The sequence below is a fragment of the Erpetoichthys calabaricus genome, chromosome 5, assembly GCF_900747795.2.
Source record: "Erpetoichthys calabaricus chromosome 5, fErpCal1.3, whole genome shotgun sequence".
NCBI classification, from domain to species: Eukaryota; Metazoa; Chordata; class Cladistia; order Polypteriformes; family Polypteridae; genus Erpetoichthys; species Erpetoichthys calabaricus.
The window spans coordinates 60,653,006-60,674,665 of NC_041398.2; the positions used below are offsets into that span (position 1 = coordinate 60,653,006).

Below are 21,660 nucleotides of genomic sequence, written 5' to 3' on the forward strand. Positions count from 1 at the left end.
TAAAATAGCTCTTACCTTAACTTTTAGTGGTGGTTATCTTTGCATATGCAAGCATCTGTAGAAAGAAAAATGTTTTAATCTGACTATAATCTCTAGCTACAAACGGCAATGTAGGTTAATTCTGTTACTTGGTTTGTTGCTCTTCATATGTTTCTAGGAGGATTGTTTTGGAGGGAAGGCATTTTAAAGGCTGTCTTGTATTTCTAAATGTCTGTCCCAATGTTAAAACATACAGGTAGAAAAACTGCTAGCAGCAGGATATATGGGCTGCCATTCAACGTTATGTAATAACCTAAAATAATTATTATATTAGTACTTCTGGCACAGTCTAAAATATCTTGATATATGTATATAAAACTCTGCTAAGTCTAGTAACTATAACAAAAAAATGTGCATTTCCTAACTAGTTACGGTGTAAATTACAGTGACTTTTAATTACTGATTACAATGTCTTTTAGATTCTGCTCCTTCCTTGGCATTTTATCCATGTACAGCAAAACTGCCCTTGCAAGTGTCAAGGGGCCTCATGCATAACACTGTGCATAGAATTCACACTAAAACATGGCGTATGGACGAAAGTGGAAATGTGCGTATACACAAAAAAGTTCAGATGCACAAAACCGTGCGTAAACCAACTTCCACTCACCTCCGCTACATAAATCCCGGTCAGTGTGAAAACTAACGCTCGCACACGCACCTGCTGCCCTACCCCGACTCCTCCCAGAATTTTGCATATTTTAATTAAAGGATGTATTTAACAAGGTGGTATGGTGGCACAGTGGTAGCGATAAGCTAGTGATTGTTCCTGGCTTCCTCAAGATGATTCCGGGGATGTTCGTGACCCATGATGTAATAATTTATTGCAGCAATACTGTCTCTTTCAAACGTACTAACCACCAATTCCTGTTCTTCATTTTCTTTCTCCAAGTAACCAATTGCCACACAATAAGTTCAGTAATAAATTTCAAGCCAACTGTAAGCTTAGAACACCGATTCTTCAAAACTTTTAAGGAACATTGAAATATTTTTCCTTTTCAAGTGCACATCACCTGGGGGAGCCCCAATATAGAGTCACTTTTCTTTGGGCTTTGACTTGGCTTTATAAACCTCAGGGACAATGAAAGGTGGCTAATGAAGGATGAATCTGATTTCAAGTAGAAGTTAATTTTGGATTCCTTCTGCTTACAAACAGACAAAATATAAAAGAAAGTATAGAAACTCTGTTCCTAAATGTCACACTGTGTGTGACTATGGATTTTGTACAGAAATGTATTGAAATTGATTATAAAATGTTACTAGGGCTGTGTGATAAAATTATAAAGGTAATTGTCATGAAATGAATAGAAGACATGGTCAATACAATATCAGTACAAGTCATTCCATCCATGCTTTGACAACACAAAAACCCAATGATAATCAGAATAGCGTCATGCCAAACCAATCATGTGGCTGGAATATAGTTATAGCTACGCCAGGTTAGGTTGATGCACACACCACTGAGCGTAGGAGTAGCAGCTGGCAGCAGTGCATTTGCAGTCATGCATAGCAGTATATCAGGAGTGGGAATGAGATCCATCCATTTTCCAACCCGCTGAATCCGAACACAGGGTCACGGGGGTCTGCAGGAGCCAGTCCCAGCCAACACAGGACACAAGGCAGGAACCAATCCCGGGCAGGGTGCCAACCCACCACAGGACACACACAAACACACCCACACACTAGGGACAATTTAGAATCTCCAATCCACCTAACCTGCATGTCTTTGGACTGTGGGAGGAAACCGGAGCGCCTGGAGGAAACCCACGCAGACACGGGGAGAACATGCAAACTCCACGCAGGGTCTCCTAACTGTGAGGCAGCAGCGCTACCACTGCGCCACCGTGCCGCCCGTGGGAAGTAGATAAAAGAGAAAACGATGACAGAAAATGTTAACGAAAACTCAAAAAAAATAAAAAAAGAAGACATCCCAATGGACACAGCCCAAGCTCAAAAGATTAGGACATTGTTGAAAAAAAGGGGTCAAGGAATTCAGTAGTGTGGAGATATTTTGGCTATTTAAATTCTGAGAAGAAGCAGAGTAGTGTGAACTGCAAAATTTGTCAAAAGCATGTTCTCACAAAGACAGGTAATACCGCTAATCTTTTGTACCTTCTGAAGCAGTGGATTCCTTTAGAGCACGTACAATGCAAGATTTTACAGTCCCAGACCCCAAGGAAGCGCTGGTGGTCACCGTAAACCAACAGACCATAGTGTCTACTTTTCTTCAGTGCCGTACCTTATGAAAAAAAAAAAAAAAATGGAGACACAGTGGTATAACAAATGCAATAGCTTACTTTATTGCAAAAGACATGATGCCAGTAAGCACAGTTGCAAATGTCAGATTTAAGTAGTTAATTAAAGTAATTAATCCTTATTACCAACTCCCTGGCTGTAAACATTTCTCTCAGATTGCACTTCCCCAGCTATACAATGAGTATAAAGAGACAGTTAAGTGTGCCATACTTCGTTACCACATAAGATTTGTGGTCGAATTGCACATCTGAATCATATGTGAGCCTTCTTCCCACTTCATTGACCAAGATTGGGATTTGAAAAGCAAATGCCTATTTTCCTGAAAGACTGTACAGGCAAAATCATTGCTTTAGGACTGACAGAAGCACTTTCATCCTGGGAACTGAGTGAAGACAAACAAGTCTGCATCACAACAGAAAATGGGATGAATATAGTGAAGGCCACATCACTAAACAACAGAACACAGCTGAAGTTCTTTGGGTGTCTGCTTCACTCAGCTATTGGCAAGTTGCTGAGAAGAATTATATACATTTGAAAGCTGCTTGAATCAGTACTGAGGATATATACAGAATATTTTTTGTGTATTTATTTGTGGGATTGTTTCCCAACTATTTAAAACGGTTTGAATCTATACAAAGGAAAGAATATGGTATAGAGGTAGTTTTTTTTTTAGACTTTATTTTGTATTGTTTATGTATTTGGAACTCCCCAGTAATTTACTTTGTATTCTCCTGTAAAACTTGAAAGCTTTACGATTTTAGTTTTAGGTTTAAGATTTTAGAGTTTTAGAATTAAGATTTTTTTTTTTTATTTTAAATTGACCAACAAATTTTAGTGTGCTCTGTAAGACTTGAAAGCTTCTGACTGGTCAGAATTTAGACTTTATTTTGTTTTCCTATTTTATTTATTTGGAATTGACTGAAGGATTTAGTTGTGCATTTTATTTCTGTTGTCCTTTAACACTTGAAGCTTTTGACTTGTCAGAATAAAAAAATTAAGAAATTATTATATATACCAATTTTATTTCTTTATTTTTATGATATCTTTTCACTTGGGAGTAAAAGGGAACCTTTAAGCTTGATAGAAGAAATTATTTGATTTACATAACATGTATATCGATATCGACTGATTATAGTGAGAATTTTTTATCCATTTCATCCAGCCCTATGTGTTACACACTGATTTGTGTTTTTTTTTTACTTTGCTGTGGGTGGTGATAGAGGCTGGCCAGTGCTAATGTGTCTTTTGTATAAAATAAATCGTCAACAACACCAAGAATTTGTTTTTTGTATATAAAAAAAAAAATTGCACAAGGAGTGCCGCAATGGGGTTTAACAAGCCCTGTTTTTTTGCCAGCCCCCCAGCCTTGACTCCCTAAGAAGACGACAAAAAACAAAAAAACTCCCAAAAAAAATCTCTTGTAGGGGAAATAAAATGGAAGAAATCTTTGGAAAGGCAATTCATAGAAAGGCATTTTCCAGGTAGGTTGGGCATGCAGTGGGTGTTAAAATATGGTGAATACAATACACAAAACAGAACACAAGTAATCCTCTTCACAGATCTAGATGGCCATTCTACCATTGCCACCTCAGAAATACTTTAGTACAATAGTAATAGTACAAAATACAAAGCAAAGCAGTTTTGTAGTGTATGCTTTAAGTGACATGCTAGTGTCAAAGATAACTGCTAGATTTTGGGCTGATTCAGTAAAACTAATGGTGATTCCAACCGAGTTAAACATTGACAAAATATTGTGATCAGTATCATTCTCTCCAATAATTAACATTTGTTTTGTCTTTGTTCAAAGAGAAGTAGTTCACATCAATCCACCCATTCCCTTAATTCACTAACACATCTAATTAAGGACAACATCTGAGAAAAGTTATTTGGCCTAAAAGAAAGGTATAACTGGATGTCATCTTCCGTACAAGTGAAAATTAACATTGTTTTCTAATGATAAATCTCTGTGGAAGCATGTAAAGTGAAAAAGTCAAGGTCCCATTACTGAGCCCTGTGGGACACCATGTCTCACTTCTTTGTATAATAATGGAGTACAGTCAGCATATTTCTGTATGTACTGAAATTGATTTGATTAATAAGAACTAAACCAGTCAAGGTCATTGCCTGTAAGCACTATGTCATTTTCCAGCCTGTGTAGTAAAAGAGAATGGTCTGTGGTGTCAAATGCCATACTTAAGTCTAAGCAAATAATTACAGTGGAGTTTCCTTCATAATTGGATTTCAGGATGGTGTTTACAATGTGCGTTAGGGCTGTTTCTGTACTGTGACTAGTGTTGAAGTCAGACTGGAATTTCTCGAAGTTGTGATGTGTAAGGTGTGACAGAAGCCATTTGGCAACTACTTTTTCAAGGGAGACAGGATAAGAAAGTCACAATGAAAGTTTACATATTTCATAAAGTGAATTATTCTATGTATTCAATGTTGTGTTCAAGTGATCCAGTATTTATTTAACAAAGGTATTTATTGAAAGTAGTTTAGAAATTAAATGATATAAAAACGTCTGAAAATACAAAAAAGTGGCAACATTAAAAATGCTAGAGAACAATAATGCAGAGTGAAACACATTTAAGCGCCCAGCTTTTCATAAGATTAAATGAAAAGTAGTATTCTAACACAATTTATAAACTCCGTGACAGTTTCTTGTATCAGTGCAGCTATAATTTTAGGAGAATAGAGGATTAAAAAGCCTGCACACTCCCAGAATGATTTGTTTTAAGGAAGTGCTTATCTTGTACTTAAATGTTAAAAATATTCATGTTTTAGCATCAGCAGATAAGGAATATTTTTGCAGCTATTTAATGAAAGAATGTTACTAATAAGTGTTGAAACAGAAGTGAATTACAATAGTTCATGGCTGATGTCTTTCTGCTCAATTAAAATTAACACTAATTTTTGGCTTCCACCAACAGAACTACTAACATCTACTCTCCCGAAAATTACCCACTTTGATCAGACTGTCCTGGTGCAACTCAATGAGGAAATATAACACTTTCTGGCATTCTCCTCTCTTAAATGGCACAATTTCTGATTTCTAGTCTCATGTCCATTTCATTTCCATTTTGACAGAGGCATATAGTTTTGTAGGCACACTGGGATAACATCAGTATATCTTACCAAGTTAAAAATATATAATAAATAGCAGCTGGATGATAAATTGGACTGGACTGCCAATACTGATGCTCTGTGTAAGAAAGGACAGAGCTGACTATACTTCCTTAGAAGGCTGGCGTCCTTCAACATCTGCAATAAGATGCTGCAGATGTTCTATCAGACGGTTGTGGTGCGCGCCCTCTTCTACGCAGTGGTGTGCTGGGGAAGCAGCATAAAGAAGAGGGACGCCTCACGCCTGGACAAACTGGTGAGGAAGGCAGGCTCTATTGTAGGCACGGACCTGGACAGTTTGACATCCGTGGCAGAGCGACGGGCACTGAGCAGGCTCCTGTCAATAATGGAGAATCCACTGCATCCACTGAACAGTATCCTCTCCAGACAGAGGAGCAGCTTCAGCGACAGACTGCTGTCAATGTCCTGCTCCACTGACAGACTGAGAAGATCGTTCCTCCCCCACACTATGCGACTCTTCAATTCCACCCGTGGGGGTGGGGGGGGTAAATGTTAAAATTATACAAAGTTATTGTCTGTCTGTATACCTGCATTGTTATCACTGTTTAATTTAATATTGTTCTTTATCAGTATGCTGCTGCTGGAGTATGTGAATTTCCCCTTGGGATTAATAAAGTATCTATCTATCTATATCTATCTATCAATCAAAAAAAAAAATACCCATAAAAAAGAACTTCCTGCAATAACTACTCGTCTGTTTTTTTTTTTTTTTTTTGCTAAGTGAATGGAACATTTATTTCATTATTTGCTGAAAAGAAAAATAAAAGAACATTATTTTTAAAGTAACATCAGCTATTGTAGATGGTGAGTTGTGTTAATTAAGTTCTAGAGTTTTCCAAGGGTACAGGTAAAAATATTACTTTACACCGATGGTCACAGTGGATTTATAAAAAAAAAAAAATGAATCACAGATTTCACACTGGTACTGGTTGTGGATTTTTCCTATACATGTGATAATTAATAAAGTTGAGAAATGAACAAATCATAAAGGTAGAAAGTGTAATCTTCATTCATAAATGGTGCTACACACTACTTAAAACAGGGCAAAATGAGTAATAAGGTTCTGGAAATGTTTTGTTTATATTATGTGACTAAAGAAGGCTTAACTAAGTATATACAGTAAAAGTGGTTTCAACTGGAAATTGCAGTTTGAAGTTAGACATAGCCTAAGGAAACATTATGATAGTTGTATGGAATTATCTGTAAAAATGCCAGTCATCATGACGTTCTTCCGTGGAAAACAGGAACCAGCTGTTTTACAGATAGTAAAGTAAGAACCAGTCACCGCTGTAAAATGGTGTGCCAGGGATATAAGGCAAGGTCATGTGTGGTTTTTATTTTAATTCAGAATCTGAATCACTTTTATTTGCCAGTACTTAATGTACGGGAATTTGTCTTGGTTGATTTGGAGCTGCTTATAACAGAACATAAAGCTACATATAAATGACATAAGTTAAAAAGAAAAACTTCAAACAAAGTTGCAGAATAGTACAATTATAAGGAGATGTGAAAAAATGATGTGAAAGTGTGAGTGTATTGTGTGTATGCACGTGCACACACATCCATGTACATACACCATAAACACACACCTTCATACAGTATATGACACAGTGCATGAATATACAAAGAAAACAGGCTTAATTACTTGTTTGAGAGGGCTATGGCTTTGGGGAAAGAAATCGTTGAGGTACTGTTTCTGTTAGTTTTAGTTTTAATTGGCCTGAAGCATTTACCAGAAAGGAGTTTTTGGAATAAATAATGAGCTGTGTGATATGAGTCTGTGGTGATCCTTTTGACATGGTTAGTGTCATGAGATGGATACAGGTCTGACACAATTATATTCTCAGCAAACCTCACAACCTGCTGTAATTTAGGTTTGGAGTGTGTCATTGCTGAACCAAACCAATTATGGCTTTGTAAAATTGAACTAGAATTGGTTGGGAAATATTTAATTTCTTTAGTTCACGTAAGAAGTACAATCACTGCTGTGCTTTTTTAGTGATGCAAGTGGTGTTAATGTGCAAGCTGAGAGTGTTTGATAGTTGTGGCCATGAATTTGAAGGATTCCACCATATTGACTACAGAATCATTTAATGTAACTGCAGTTTGCAAAAGTCAATGACTATTTCCATTGTCTTGGTATTGAGCATTAGATTGTTGGAATCGCACCAAAACGCAATAAGAGATACCTCTTCTCTATAAGGTGTTTCGTTGACATTAGTAATTAGACCAATAAAGATAGTGTCATCAGCAAACCTCATGATTTTAACTAAAGGGTCAGTGGAACCTGCTGTCATTGTTTTACAAGGAATAAAGTATGGGAGAATTTGTAATATGTTCAAAGTTGTATAGTTACATGACTAACAAATGTATTTTTGTGTGAAAATAACGTTAATGAGTAAATTCAGATTTTATTTACTACTTTCTTTGAATACCAAATGTATATAGTTATATGACTAAAAAATGTATTTTTGTGTGAAAATAACGTTTCCATGTGGCCCTGGGGAGAAAAGCTTGCCCACCTCTGGATTAAGGTTATATAGACGCAACATTGTAGACCATTCATTTTTTTCTGTTCAGCATTGGAATAGCCATTACATTGTTTTAGATCCATATTTGTTTACTAACTCCAATAATTTACTTTGTGAAGTATCTGAAATTTAGAGATTTATATTTGCAGTTGTGCATTCAGGAAACAATAGCTGCTCAAAAACAATTAGTGGAAAATTAATATTTTATGAAAAATAGTCTTGGGCTTTTGTTCAAAAATTTGTGTATACTTTAGACATCAGTTTTTATTGATTTATTTTAAAGGTATTTCACATAGCTACCGGTAACTAGGCATGTGCTGATTAAGTGAAAATCTGCCTCAGCCAAAATTAATCCTAGATTGGAGCTAGCCTTAACTGAATTATGTCATCCATTAATATACCTGTAATTGTAGACTAAATCTCAATTGCTTCCATACTATTCAAATTTATGCTTTATATGTGTTACATGCTTTCATAAGACTTTAGTTTTTGTACTGATGGATGCTCCATTGTCCTCAAAAACACTGTGCTTATTTTTTGCAGTGTACATACAGACCTCAAAGTTTCTGCTGCCAATCAGTGCTTTCTTTATTCCCCGTTATAAATTCCCCATTATAAACACATGTTGATTTTTGGTCACTCATCTGTACAGATTTCTTCCCATGGTCATAATAGAATTAACATTTTAGCATCTTGTTTATGGGAGAGCTCAGCCCTACCCAACTTGTTTTGGATGTCATAGTGTAGTCCATCAGAGGTTAATCTTTGAAAACTGCAGTTTTTTGTTCATGTGTGACAGGATACTAGTTCACAGCAAACAAGGATATTTACTACATAAGCATCACACTGTCAGGGTTTCTGTCACATTTGGTGAATAAAGCGATTATTATGCATTTCCCCCAGTCTATTCAAAAGTAAGAACAGTGAAAGGGAATTATCTGCCATCTCATGTCAGTTGTTAAATCAAAGTACTGATTGTGTGTGGTCTTTAATGGTGCCATGGCACTATTTGAAATAGTTAGGAATAGTCTAAACAAATTATGCGTTCCTTCTAAATGATTTTTTGTCTTCACTCTCTAAATGAATTGGGTGCCACTTTAATCCAAATGAATACTGTAGTGCATCCTATAAAAGCAGTAGTCCTATTGTCTTGGTCTTACTAGCTTGAACTTTGTACAGTATTCATATTTATTCCACCACTAGCATATAGTATATAGTTTATGTAGTATACGAAATAAAAAAATTCACCTATATATTAAATTGGTTCACTCTTTATTAAAGCTTAACACACTGAATAATGTTGGTTTAAACAAGTGTATATGCTAAATGTTTACCTTGCAAAATGTAGTAATGAAAATAGTGGTATATTTTACATTGGGAGAAACTTGTAGGTTAACAAAATAATATATACACCAGACAATGGATACGTAATTAAATGTAGTGCACAGGGCATACTTTAATTAACATTAGCCAGTTTAATAACATATTAATCACCTAATTAGTAATATAGTAATATAATGTATTTGTTGCTGTATATTCACACTGGTTTGTAAAATACTCACATTTGTTAAATGTTTGCTCATGTTGAAAGAAAAAAAAAATACACAACTAATTAACTGTGGTATGCAGACTTTAGTAAGTAGTTAGAATTATACCATTTTCTTGTTATTGAGGGTTTAAGCAGAGTTGTAACAATTGAAGAAGACAGAAGCTCAGAAGAGAAAATAGAATTATCCAAATATTAAACTCTTTTTTTCTTTTTAGCCTCACAGTTCTGTGCTACTGTCCAGTTTATAAAATGTAAATATCACCAATTAATCACCAGACAGTTTTGAAATTAGTGAGGATTGTAAAACTTGCATGAGTAATTTGGCAAATTGGAAGCAAAAAAAATATTCAGCTTTAATATGTGAAAGTTTCAATGCAAGTTATTTTACTATTATATGCAAAAGTATTCTTTTAATATTCTAAAACATTGAATCAAAGAGGAGGACAGTAGTGGTATTCTACATACTATATGTGTAGTGAATCTAAAATTGAAGAGTTCCACGAACCTTGAAATATTCCTTAGCAATTATCACAAAATGCCTGAAATGGATGTGGGAAAAAAGAAGCAGAAATAAAATGTGACAAAAACTGTGAAAAGAAAATATATCCAGAATGGTCCATAGATACTGTACATCATGTTCTAAAAATTACAGATGTGTGGAGTTAATTCAAAAAACAGGAAGGTGTTAGTCATTCCACATTTACAGACTGGCCTACCGGTTACTCTGTGAAAGTGGTTGTCATTCAAAACATTATTTGTATTTTTCAACTTTGAGGTTCCAGGTTCTGCTAAGATTCATTGTTGGCTTTACTTGAAAATGTAAAGGGCAATTGGAAAGGGTAAAAGTGATATTACAAACTGATTTGATGGAATAGCCATGTGCTGAATGATTGAACAAGAAAATTTTATAAGAAAGTGTGTGTCTGTGTATGCAGCCACATATCCACATATTTCTAAATGTACTGAAAATATATTTGGTGGCAGGGATAAAAAAAAAAAAAAAGCAGAAATGTTGGTACTTATTGTGAATGGTAATGGTAACAAAATGTGAAACTGTTATAAGTGCACAAACAGTACCTCAGACTACAACAGCCTTACCATACCCATGTGTGTTGGTCATACATGTCTCCTATACAAAGACAGATTTCAGAACAATACCCAGGACTAGTGGTAGGTCTTGTGTGTGTGTGTGTGTGTGTGTGTGTGTGTGTGTGTGTGTGTGTGTGTGTGTGTGTGTGTGTATGTGTATGTGTATGTGTATGTGTGTTAATTATGTTAAAATGTTTTCCTAAAAAAGCATGCACTAGTTAGCAGAGGTGGTTATCGTTGGAAGTTAAAATATTCTTCTGACACTTGGGTCCTCATGATACAATAATGTTGCAATTCTTTTTCACTTTGCAAAATAATCTGATTCATTTCTGTCATCTTTCAGTTTTTATTTGTGATGTTAAAACGGAAATCATAACCATATAAAAAATAATTATATATATATATAATATAATAAAATATATATATAAGTGACTAAAGCCGCTATACCATCTCTCAACCCAGCACAGACAGATTCAAGAGGCACACTGATAAAACAAATGTTTTATTTTTCTTTTCTTCACCTGTGGGCAACGCCTTCCCCGTTCCCACAGGGACAACATGGTCCCAAATAAGCACAAGCCCACACAATTCTTCTTCTCTTTCTCTGTCTTTATGTTTTCTCAACCACTCCCCTCCGGCAAGCGTCATCCATTACCACCCGACTCTGGCTCTCAGAGTGGTGGCTGCTGGCTTCTTTTATAGCACACCCAGAAGTGCCCTAGTTGTTTGACAACATATTTCTGTTTGCACCTCTCCTCTGGGTGTAGCGGAAGAGACGCCCACATGGGTTCCGGAACTACTGCAGCGCCCCCTGGTGGCACCCTCGGATCACAACAGGGTTGTAGAGAACTCCATCTCCCATGGAGCCCTGCGGGAATCCAAGGCACCACTGCCACCCAGGGAGGCTGCCATCTAGCGTCCTGGGGGAGGTACTGTTCAGTCCCTGCTTGTTCCCCAGGACCATATAAAGAAGAGGCGTATTGGCCGGGCAAGAGTCCCGGCCATCTGCCACACTGCCCCACCCTTAGCTGAGCCATGTGGGGCTCTGATGCTGTTGGGTCCACGGGTCCTTCCTGTAAAACAATAAGATGAGAGGGACAGGGAGGTGCTTCCCCGATGCCATCCGCTGGGGTCCACTGCCGTTTTAAACGAACAGCACCTCCAGACGTGGCCACAATTCCAACAATTATAACAGCGCTGGCCTCCGTCTTGCTCCCGTGCCTTTTGGGCATGAAAACAGAACGGGAAAGCCCTGCTTCACCTCGCACCCAGCTGAGGTGGGTGTTTCTCTCTGCCTCCTCATAGCGAGTCCCTCTGCTGCACCTGAGCAGATGGACTTTCGTGCTGTACTGTTAGGAGACTCAGTTTTATTTACGGTACAGGAAAGACTCGCCTGTACCACCACATTACGGCAGCCAGAGAGTCAAGCATTGCGCCGCCCCAGCCACTCTTGCAATTTCTTCTGGGGCGCCTCTGCCATCCTCTCCAGCTGCTCGATGGTCTGCCTCATCAGACCCAGCACCTGTAAAAAGGCCTGTACGGGGGATGGAGCAGGTCCTCCAGCTCATGTAAGTCAAAAGCAGGTTATATACTTCAATCAGTTATACCTGATGAGAAAAACCTATGACTCAGTTCATCTTACGTGTCCCCATATTTTGGGAATATTATGGAGTTTTTAATATTATTATTATTATTATATGTTTACAAGTTTCGTTTGTTTATGACATTCCCTCAAAGATTACTTTTCGCGTTTTTCATCAGTTTGTGTTAAAGCTTCTGTTTTTTTCTGTTTTTTTGTGTGGACAATGCATGTTCTTTCTATACCCTTATAAGTCTGTCAAAGTACCTAGGTTATCCTCCCTCATTTCAGTGACTTATATCCTAGATTAATTGGTGACACCAGATGAGCCAGAATTGAGGCAATGTGGTTATCTGCATAAATATGCTCATGATAAATTGAAACTTTTCAGAATTAACCAACCATGAACAAAGCTGTTCATAAAACATATCTGAACAAAATATTGTACATTTGATGTTATCATTGAATGTCAGATGAGTAATAAGAAAAATAATGTGATAAGGCTTTAATTTTCAAATATTGCCTTTTTATAGTCCTAAATGCACTTAGTGCTCCACAAATGCTAAATATTTACAATTGGATGTAAAATTTATAACTAGACGTAGATATGGCATACATTTTAAAAATTGTTTTAAATTGATTTACTTTAGCAGTTTCATTTACAAAGATAGCTGTTTAATTTGGACTGAAGAACATGGAGTACAGTTGATTTTGCTGTGGTACATTTTATTTCCTTGTAGAAAAATACTTGTTCAGATTAATGTTTAGTGCTGTCTCTAAATTTAAACAGGACTTTCTGATATTTAAGTTTGCATTGAGCATACTGTTACCCTTAAAAGGATTCAAAGTTAAGGCATTTTTGGGTTTCAAGTACAGTGGTACCTTGGTTTACGTCTGCTTTGGAATAATTCCAACTTGGTATACGTCCTGTTTGGACACGAAAAATTTTGCTTGGTATACGACCTCTGTTTGGAATACGACTCGCGTGCTAGAACACCGCGTATGGTATAGCGGGTCCGCAGCTTCAAAAAAAGGGCCAGGTTTTAACCCGTATAGACGTGGGCACGATTGCACAACCGCAGGGAAGTTAATTGATGTAGTTGGAGTGAGTCGCACCTGCATAGGTGGGCTGTGATTGGGAAGAGATTGGGAAGAGTGAGACTGCATTTGTAACCGGATTTTATCGGATTTATTTATTGTTGTTTTTATCCCCACAGAACACTTGTTTTTATGGATATTTATTAAATAATTATTTATTGAAACCAGATGCACTGCACTTTTTGTTTGGACACTGATTTTTGTTTTAAATAAAAGCACTTGGCATTCTTGCATTATCCCCTGGCTTCATTTGAGAATTGTCCTCATTTGTCAGCTCATCTCGTTGACATTACCGACGCTGTCGGGTTCAGGACTCCCCGTAAGGACGTATGGGAGCGTGGAGCGGACCTGCATCGTCACACCGCACGCTACCCTACGCTGCCCACGAGTGTCAGTACGCCAGTTTCTAGCATTCGGTGAACAACCCACGCTATAACTCTATGTGAATTTTCATTTGATTTTGTGTTTTTTCGCGTAAATTTTAATTGATTGTTGAAAAGTATGAAGGTGGCATGCGTATCCAGGACATGGCTGCTGCATACCATATGCTGAGAACGACGGTATCTACGATTGTGAAAAACAAAGATGTTATTAAATAGTAAAGTGAGGTTAAATTTTATTTATTTCATCTAATTGCTTTTTTATTTATGTATCTTAGTATTAAGCAGTGTTTAAATTATTTTATACAACCCCATCAATGTATAATATACCAATAACAATAGGATTTTTTTTCATGGGAACGGATTAATCATTTTCCCTTTATTTCTTATGGGAAAAATTTGTTTGGTATATGTCCTGTTTGGTATAAGTCAAAGGATCTGGAACGGATTAAGGATGTATACTGAAGTACCACTGTATTTATAAAGTTAAACTGTTCACAATGTTTAGAAGCAAAATTCTTCCCATAACAGTAACAGACCAGTATGTGTTTGGCAATGTATAACATTTTTGTCATCTTTCTGTCTACAGGCCCACTCCATGAGCACTGAGTTTCAACACTACAGTTTCAGGATGCCTAACATTGGGTTCCAGAATCTGCCACTTAATATCTACATTGTCGTTTTTGGGACAGCAATATTTGTCTTCATCCTCAGTTTACTTTTCTGCTGTTATCTCATTAGGTAATAAGAAAATGGATTTATGAGCTTGTTTGTGTTTGTATGAGTATGTTCGTATGTATTTAGATACATCCACTTTGCATACTGTATAAATGTTCTGTTATATCATAGTATCATAATGCTAAGGGAACTGTTGAATTCATGTTGTTCTTATTGAGTAGTAAAGATCTTCTTTGTTGGCCATGGCTGTTGGGCATGGTAGAGAAAGTAGCGTTCAATAAGGATGTGTTCAAATTTTTGGATAAGAACGCATCACTCAGCCAAAACTAGTTTGTTAACGTTCAGCTAATTTTCCTAGAAAACTGATGGATACAATTTCAAGATTCCCAAGAATGCTGCTTTTATATCTTTTACAATTAATAAGAGACAAAGCAAAAGTGCTAATGATAAAAAGGTGCAAAATAAGAGGATAACACATTGTTTTGCTTTTGTAGGTGTACTGCGCTCTTTGATGTACAATATCCTCTTAGTGTTATTCTCACATTGTTGCACTTAGCATAGTAGGTATGCAATAACTAATCAGTGGTATTGATAATAATTAATGAAGATTATAGTTACCAATGAATTTTGTTATCATTTTGGTAGTTCATTGACCAAGAGTTAATCACATTTTCAGATACAGTGCAAATAGTGCAGGTACAAAAAACGAAAAAACTCAAATGGATGGAGTCTTCAAATCTGGGAAGATCCATAAAAATGAACATACTTTGTGCAGGAGCACAACCATGTTACCAGAGCACCTGAAAGTAAAACACATCAGAGTAATGGTGATCTCTCCGTCATGCGCACTTGAGGTAATCCAGCAGCACACTTGTTGTAATTTTCCTCTTTCTTCTGACTGTTCAAAATCCTCATCCATTAAATAGTATCAAAGTCATCAACAATAAGCAAAACTACTTTACAAGCTAGTTCTTTTGATGATAGCAATAACCAGTATTAGATATTGTACTATAAAAAGAATGAATAAATAAATAAATATTGAAAAATGCAACATTCGGTTCAAATCTGCAGGTAATCTTACCTTGCAATCTTTACTGCAATCTAGCCAATAAAATCAAACAGTTCACTCTAGGCAACTTTTGTCAATGCGTAACAATGGTTTGCAGGCGTCTACCCTTGTGACTTAGACAACAGCCTTAACCTTAAAGACAGTAACAAGTAAAAGTACTGAACAGACCTACCAAGGTTTTCCTTTGCATCATTTGCAAATACAGTAATCCCTCACTTATAGCGGGAGATAGGTTCCAAGGCCGACCGCGATAACTGAATTTCCGTGAAGTAGGGACACTATATTTATTTAATTATTTAACGTGTATTTGGACGTTTTTAAACCCTCCCTGTATTGTTTACAACCCACCATTTACTCTATTAAAAACAGGGACAACTGCTAAGCAATATGAAATCGGTAGATAAGTTTACACGTACTGTATAGCGAAGTACACGTAGCAGCTTGTAGGCAGTCGTGACGTCGTCGACCTTGTTGCAAAGATTCCTAAAGCAGATTCCATCCAGACTACTGCCTTATCACGTCCACTTGCAACTCGTTTTGCACCCTGGTTAAAGGACACTGCGGCCGTAGATCTTATATGCTTTTCCTCCTTTTTAAATAAAAAGAATCGATGTCCTGCAGCGGTGTAGCTGTTCCCTTCCTTCAACATATCCAAAACTTTTACCTTTTCTGCCATCATTTGCATCTTCTGTTGGTGCTTGGACACGGCCCCTCAAGCATTAGCACGTTAATGATGAATGAGTGAGATGAGACTTCCTGGTTAATGCAACACTCTGTCACTGAGCCAATCAGCAGCACACAGGAACTTAACTGCGTGCTCTGATTGGGTAGCTTCTCAGCCATCCGCCAATAGCATCTCTTGTATGAAATCAACTGGGCAAACCAACTGAGGAAGCAAGTAAAAAGACCCATTGTCCGCAGAAACCCGCGAAGCAGCGAAAAATCCACGTTATGTATTTAGATATGCTTACATATAAAATCCGCGAAGTCGTGAATCCGCGAAAAGTGAACCGCGAAGTAGCGAGGGATTACTGTAGTGCTTTCCAGTCACCTTTTGTTATTTGCAATTTTTATTTTAACCATTAAGTTTAATGTTGCATGTTATTTTGGATATTACATTTTCCAGTACTATGTTAAGCATGCAATTAAAACAATTTTTTTTTCCACAGCAGTTACCACTTGTTGAATTGTTTACGTTTTTGGTTATTTTCACTAACAAAACACACACAAAAAAATTTCTAGCCTCTGGTTTAATAGTCTTCATATTGTGAATTCTTTGAAGTTAAACTTCCATGTGATTACATGAATTGTAATTCTTGTACTTTTTATTGACATTTCCTAATTTGAGCAATAAACCTGACTCAGTAACATCAACATTTTAAATTTACCATTTTGTTGTGAAAAGTTAACAGTTGATAGCAGACGAGTACACATCTTTATTTAAAGTTTCAGAATTTGTTGATAGAAATAATAAAATCAAGACAAATCATATCAGATCTGTAACCCCTTTTAATAAGATCTTGTAACCATTGATGGAACTCCTGCACACATTAATATTTGGGCAGTTTTGAACTACCAGTTAGTACAATATGAATGCATTTCGAATAGGGAAAGAAAACCAGAGTACCTCAAAGCCCACAACTACAATTCTGAAAGCTGATATATACCACATACTGTATTTAGTGTCTACTGTACAGGAGCAGAGAATGTGTAACTGTCCACTAGGCTGTACAGTTGATTGTTAATATTGTATATGCCAAACAGACTAATCTTAGCAATTTGTTTTTATTTTTAGCACTTTTTTGTGAGTTATAGTTTCTGTTACTCTGAAAAGGTTTTACTGTAGATGCATACAGCCAGTTTGAAAAAGCAGATGTTATCGGGTTCAAAGTCCTAATAACTTTGCCGCACTGTTTCTACATAAAATTAGCCAGCAGGTTTTCCTGGGTAGTCACGTTTTTGTCTAACAGTCTATAGGAAGTGCAGTTATATACCCTGTGAAGGCATTTATTTTAATTTAATGTCTGTCTTTTCAGAAGTAGCGCTCATAGTAGAGATGCTGTGTTTTACGTTTGTTGTTGTTAGGTTTGTTTTTTTTTAATAATTGTCAAAAAAAAGTTAATTGGGTTCAGCTCTCATAGGATGCTGCCTTTAAAATATTAACGCCTCAGGGGCATCAAATATAAGGCAAGGAATGAACCCTGTTATGAGCAACATTGTATTATATGGCCTGCTCACTCATATAGGACTAAAAAGACTTAGGATGCTACATTTTGGAAGTGTGATGAAGAGCAGCTAAACAAACAGACAGATATAATAGCTTGCAAACTTTTGCATAGATAGTAATTGTGAAGGATTTTGAATCTTAAGAGTTTTTCTATCACAACCCCAGTTGATATTACCTTTTAAATCATCTTAAAATTTGATGGTTTACTTCTAAATTATATTCTGGTAGTATGAAATGTCCCTTTCTGTCAACACAAAAGCTAATGATATGTAATTTTTACATGCATAGTAATAAGCTTCCAAATTATTTTTTATCCACCAATCAGTTTATATTTCTGAATTTGTTTAATATATCAAACTTAAGAGTAATAATTTCAGAATTTCTTATTAGTTATATCTCAATAGAACTTTTCTTGTTAGTTGAAATATGAAATTAATTGTATTTTTCCACCTAAAGTTGAAATGTCTCAAGAAACACTACTGAGGTTCCTGAGGGTCTTTAATACCTACAGCAAGACACAGTTTATATGCATCACTGTGGCTGATTTGTCATCTTTAGCAAAGTCAGAATTTTTGTTCTTTTTTGTATTTCTTGTGTATATTTGAAGAGGTAATTGTTTTGTGTTATTTCTATATTTTTTGAACTTCTCTAAGAGCTAAATTTTCCCATCGGAAAAATACAGAACTATCTGTCTATCTACTATCTAAAAGACATAGTCCTCTCAAGTGTTAAAGTGAAGACATTAAATAGACTGTGGCAGTAAGCAACATGAAAAAATAAAAATATTATGTCGTATTAGTAAAACATATAATTTATGTGAAACTTTTTTGTGTTAAGATATTGTTTTCTCAAATAGGGCTGAATTAAACATGGCTCACATTTCTGGTTCTTTCAGAACAGAGGACCAAGAATGACTAGTGTACATTTCAACTCAGTTTCCATTCCAGGAGAATCTTCCTGATTCACCATAACTGTAAAGATAATGTAACATTTTTGAACTGTTTTACCATATCATGATGGCTAATTTGAAGCACAGTATGTTGTACACAATGTCAAACACTAGTCAGTAGCTGGCATTACCAAACCTTTAGTTTCTAGGTTTGTGTTGTGACATGCTGATGGTAAATCTGATTGATACATGGAATTGCAAGACAAGGTACCTGAAGCATTTTGCATTATACCTCACAATAAATGTTCCCTTTAAAAGATTTTTTTGACATGGACAATCGTTTTTTAACATACAATAGTTGCTTTCCTGCAAAATTATGTATTCTTCCATTTTGTTTTCTCCAATGCCACTGTGGCATCTGTCTTTATATCTGGCTTTATTTGTACCATGATTCTTGCACCATAATGAGTGTATTTATTTAGAGTATATGCAATGTACAGCATCCATGCCCAAGAAGCGGAAGTTGGTAACTGCAATTTTAATAGTTGTTCTCAAGATTTTTGATTTGTTATACTTTTAGGAAATTGTTTTTTTGCATGACCTTTGGGAACATGTGTGTATAGTGAATACTAATTTAGCAAAACTTTGTTCCAGTTTCATTAATAATTGTGAGATCTGTTTAAGCCTAATGAGCAAACCAAGTTTGTTTAACATAGGATTTTAAAAGTTTTTGATCAATGTAGACTATTCTTCTTGGGTATTTGGATTTGCTTAAATTATGTGCTTTGTTTAGTGAGGATCAATTCTAGTATCAAGTCAACTGCACAAGAAATTCCTAGACTTTCATTTTGCATATCAGAAATTAAACTGTTCACCTAAGCAGAGTGCAGCTGCTAGAATCCTTACCAGGAAAAGAAAATCCGAGCACATTTCTCCAGTTTTGATGTCACTACACTGGTTACCTGTGTCATTCAGAATTGACTTTAAAATTCTGCTTATGGTTTATAAAGCCTTAAATAATATCACCCCATCTTATATCGGAATGTCTGACACCTTATATTCCAAATCGTAACCTTAGATCCTCAACTGAGTGTCTCCTTAGAATTCCAAGAGCAAAACTTAAAAGGAAACAGAAGAGAGAGTGGGGATTAGTACAGATTTTGAATGAATAGTTATTATAATGAACTGGATATACAGAGCATCAGGATTAAACTAAATTGAAGTTATGAGAAAGCCATGTTAAAGTAATGTGTTTTTAGCAGTTTTTTTTTTAAGTGCTCCACTGTATTAGCCTGGCGAATTCCTATTGGCAAGCTATTCCAGATTTTAGGTGCATAACAGCAGAAGGCCGCCTAACCACTTCTTTTAAGTTTAGCTCTTGGAATTCTAAGCAGACACTTATTTGAGGATCAAAGGTTACGATTTGGAATATAAGGTGTCAGACATTCCGAAATATAAGATAGATCGAGATTATTTAAGGCTTTGTAAACCATAAGCAGTATTTTAAAGTCAATTCTGAATGACACAGGTAACCAGTGTAGTGACATCAAAACTGGAGAAATGTGCTCAGATTTTCTTTTCCTAGTAAGGATTCTAGCAGCTGCATTCCGCACTAGTTGCAAACGATTTATGTGTTTTTTGGGTAGTCCTGAGAGGAGTGCGTTACAGTAATCTAGTTGACTGAAAACAAAAGCGTGAACTAATTTCTCAGCATCTTTCAATGATATAAGAGGTCTAACTTTTGCTATGTTTCTTAAGTGAAGAAATGCAGTCCTAGTGATCTGATGAATACGCGATTTAAAATTCAGGTTACTGTCAACAGTTACCCCTAAATTCTTTACCTCCGTCTTGACTTTTAATCCTAATGCATCAAATTTGTTTCTAATCACCTCGTTATATCCATTATTGACAATCACTAAAATTTGTGTTTTCTCTTTATTTAGCTTAAGAAAATTACTATTCATCCATTTAGAAACACAAGTAAGACATTGTGTTAGTGAAACAACAGAGTCGGGGTCATCAGGCGCTATTGATAAATACAGCTGCGTGTCATCAGCATAGCTGTGGTAACTCACGTTATTCCCCGAGATAATCAGACCTAATGGAAGCATGTAGATCGAAAAGAGTAGCGAACCCAGCATAGAGCCTTGTGGAACACCATATAGAATATCATGTGTCTTTGAGTTGTAATTACCACAACTAACAAAGAATTTCTACCTGCCAGGTAGGATTCAAACCAATTTAAGACACTGCCAGAGAGGCCCACCCATTGACTAAGGCGATTTCTAAGAGTATTGTGATCAATGGTGTCAAATGCGGCACTCGGATCTAAGAGGATGAGAATAGATAAATGGCCTCTGTCTGCATTTACCTGCAAGTCATTTACTACTTTAACGAGTGCAGTTTCTGTACTGTCATTTGTTCTAAAACCCGACTGAAACTTATCAAGAATAGCATGTTTATTGAGGTGGTCATTTAGCTGCATAATGACCGTCTTCTCTAAAATTTTACTTAAGAAAGGCAGGTTAGAAATGGGTCTAAAATTTTCAAAAGCAGAGGTGTGAAGATTATTTTTCTTGAGTAGGGGCTTAACTACAGCAGTCTTAAGACTGCTTACAATTGAATCACCCATCGCGATTACATCACCTGGGGTTGAAGGCAAACTGGGGGCGCGGAGAGGGTCGAACCGGTTCTGGGTTGAGATGCTCGCCTGTGCCGATAGAGGTGTTTTAGCCTTGAACTCCCGCCTGCATAGCTGAAACAAGCCAAGGTCTTCATCTGTGGCATCGTCGGAGCATGACTAGGCGCGGGAGTGAAGCTCACGTGGCCTTGGAGATGAGCGGCACAACGTGGAGTCGATGTTAGTGAAACCCAGTGTGTTGCGTCGATTTCAGATGACGAAGATGGTTTTTCCAGCAGCCGAGCCTTCAGATCCCTTAGGTACCTCCGTCTGGCCAGGAGTTTCTGGATCTAGTTGTCGAGAGCCTAGAGTTCTTCTATAATGACGACGACGCGATTCATCTCACTGTCGGCCATTGTCTGCTTCTGTTTCCGCTTCCACTTCGTGCCCTAGGAAAGAATGAGAGAGAGAGAAGTTAGCCAGGTAGATAATGTGCAACATACAACTTTAATTAC

General features: G+C 36.6%; 1 protein-coding gene across 2 annotated transcripts in view; it reads left to right on the forward strand.

Annotated features, from left to right (window-relative positions):
• The window catches only part of rnf24 (ring finger protein 24), an 88,892-nt gene that overhangs the window by 10,949 nt on the left and 56,283 nt on the right, over positions 1-21,660 (forward strand). For both annotated transcript variants that reach the window (XM_051928049.1, XM_051928050.1), the window contains exon 2: positions 14,252-14,403. In XM_051928049.1, the coding sequence (XP_051784009.1) occupies positions 14,261-14,403 (143 nt within the window). In that variant the 5' untranslated portion in view covers positions 14,252-14,260. The remainder of the gene's footprint in view (positions 1-14,251; positions 14,404-21,660) is intronic.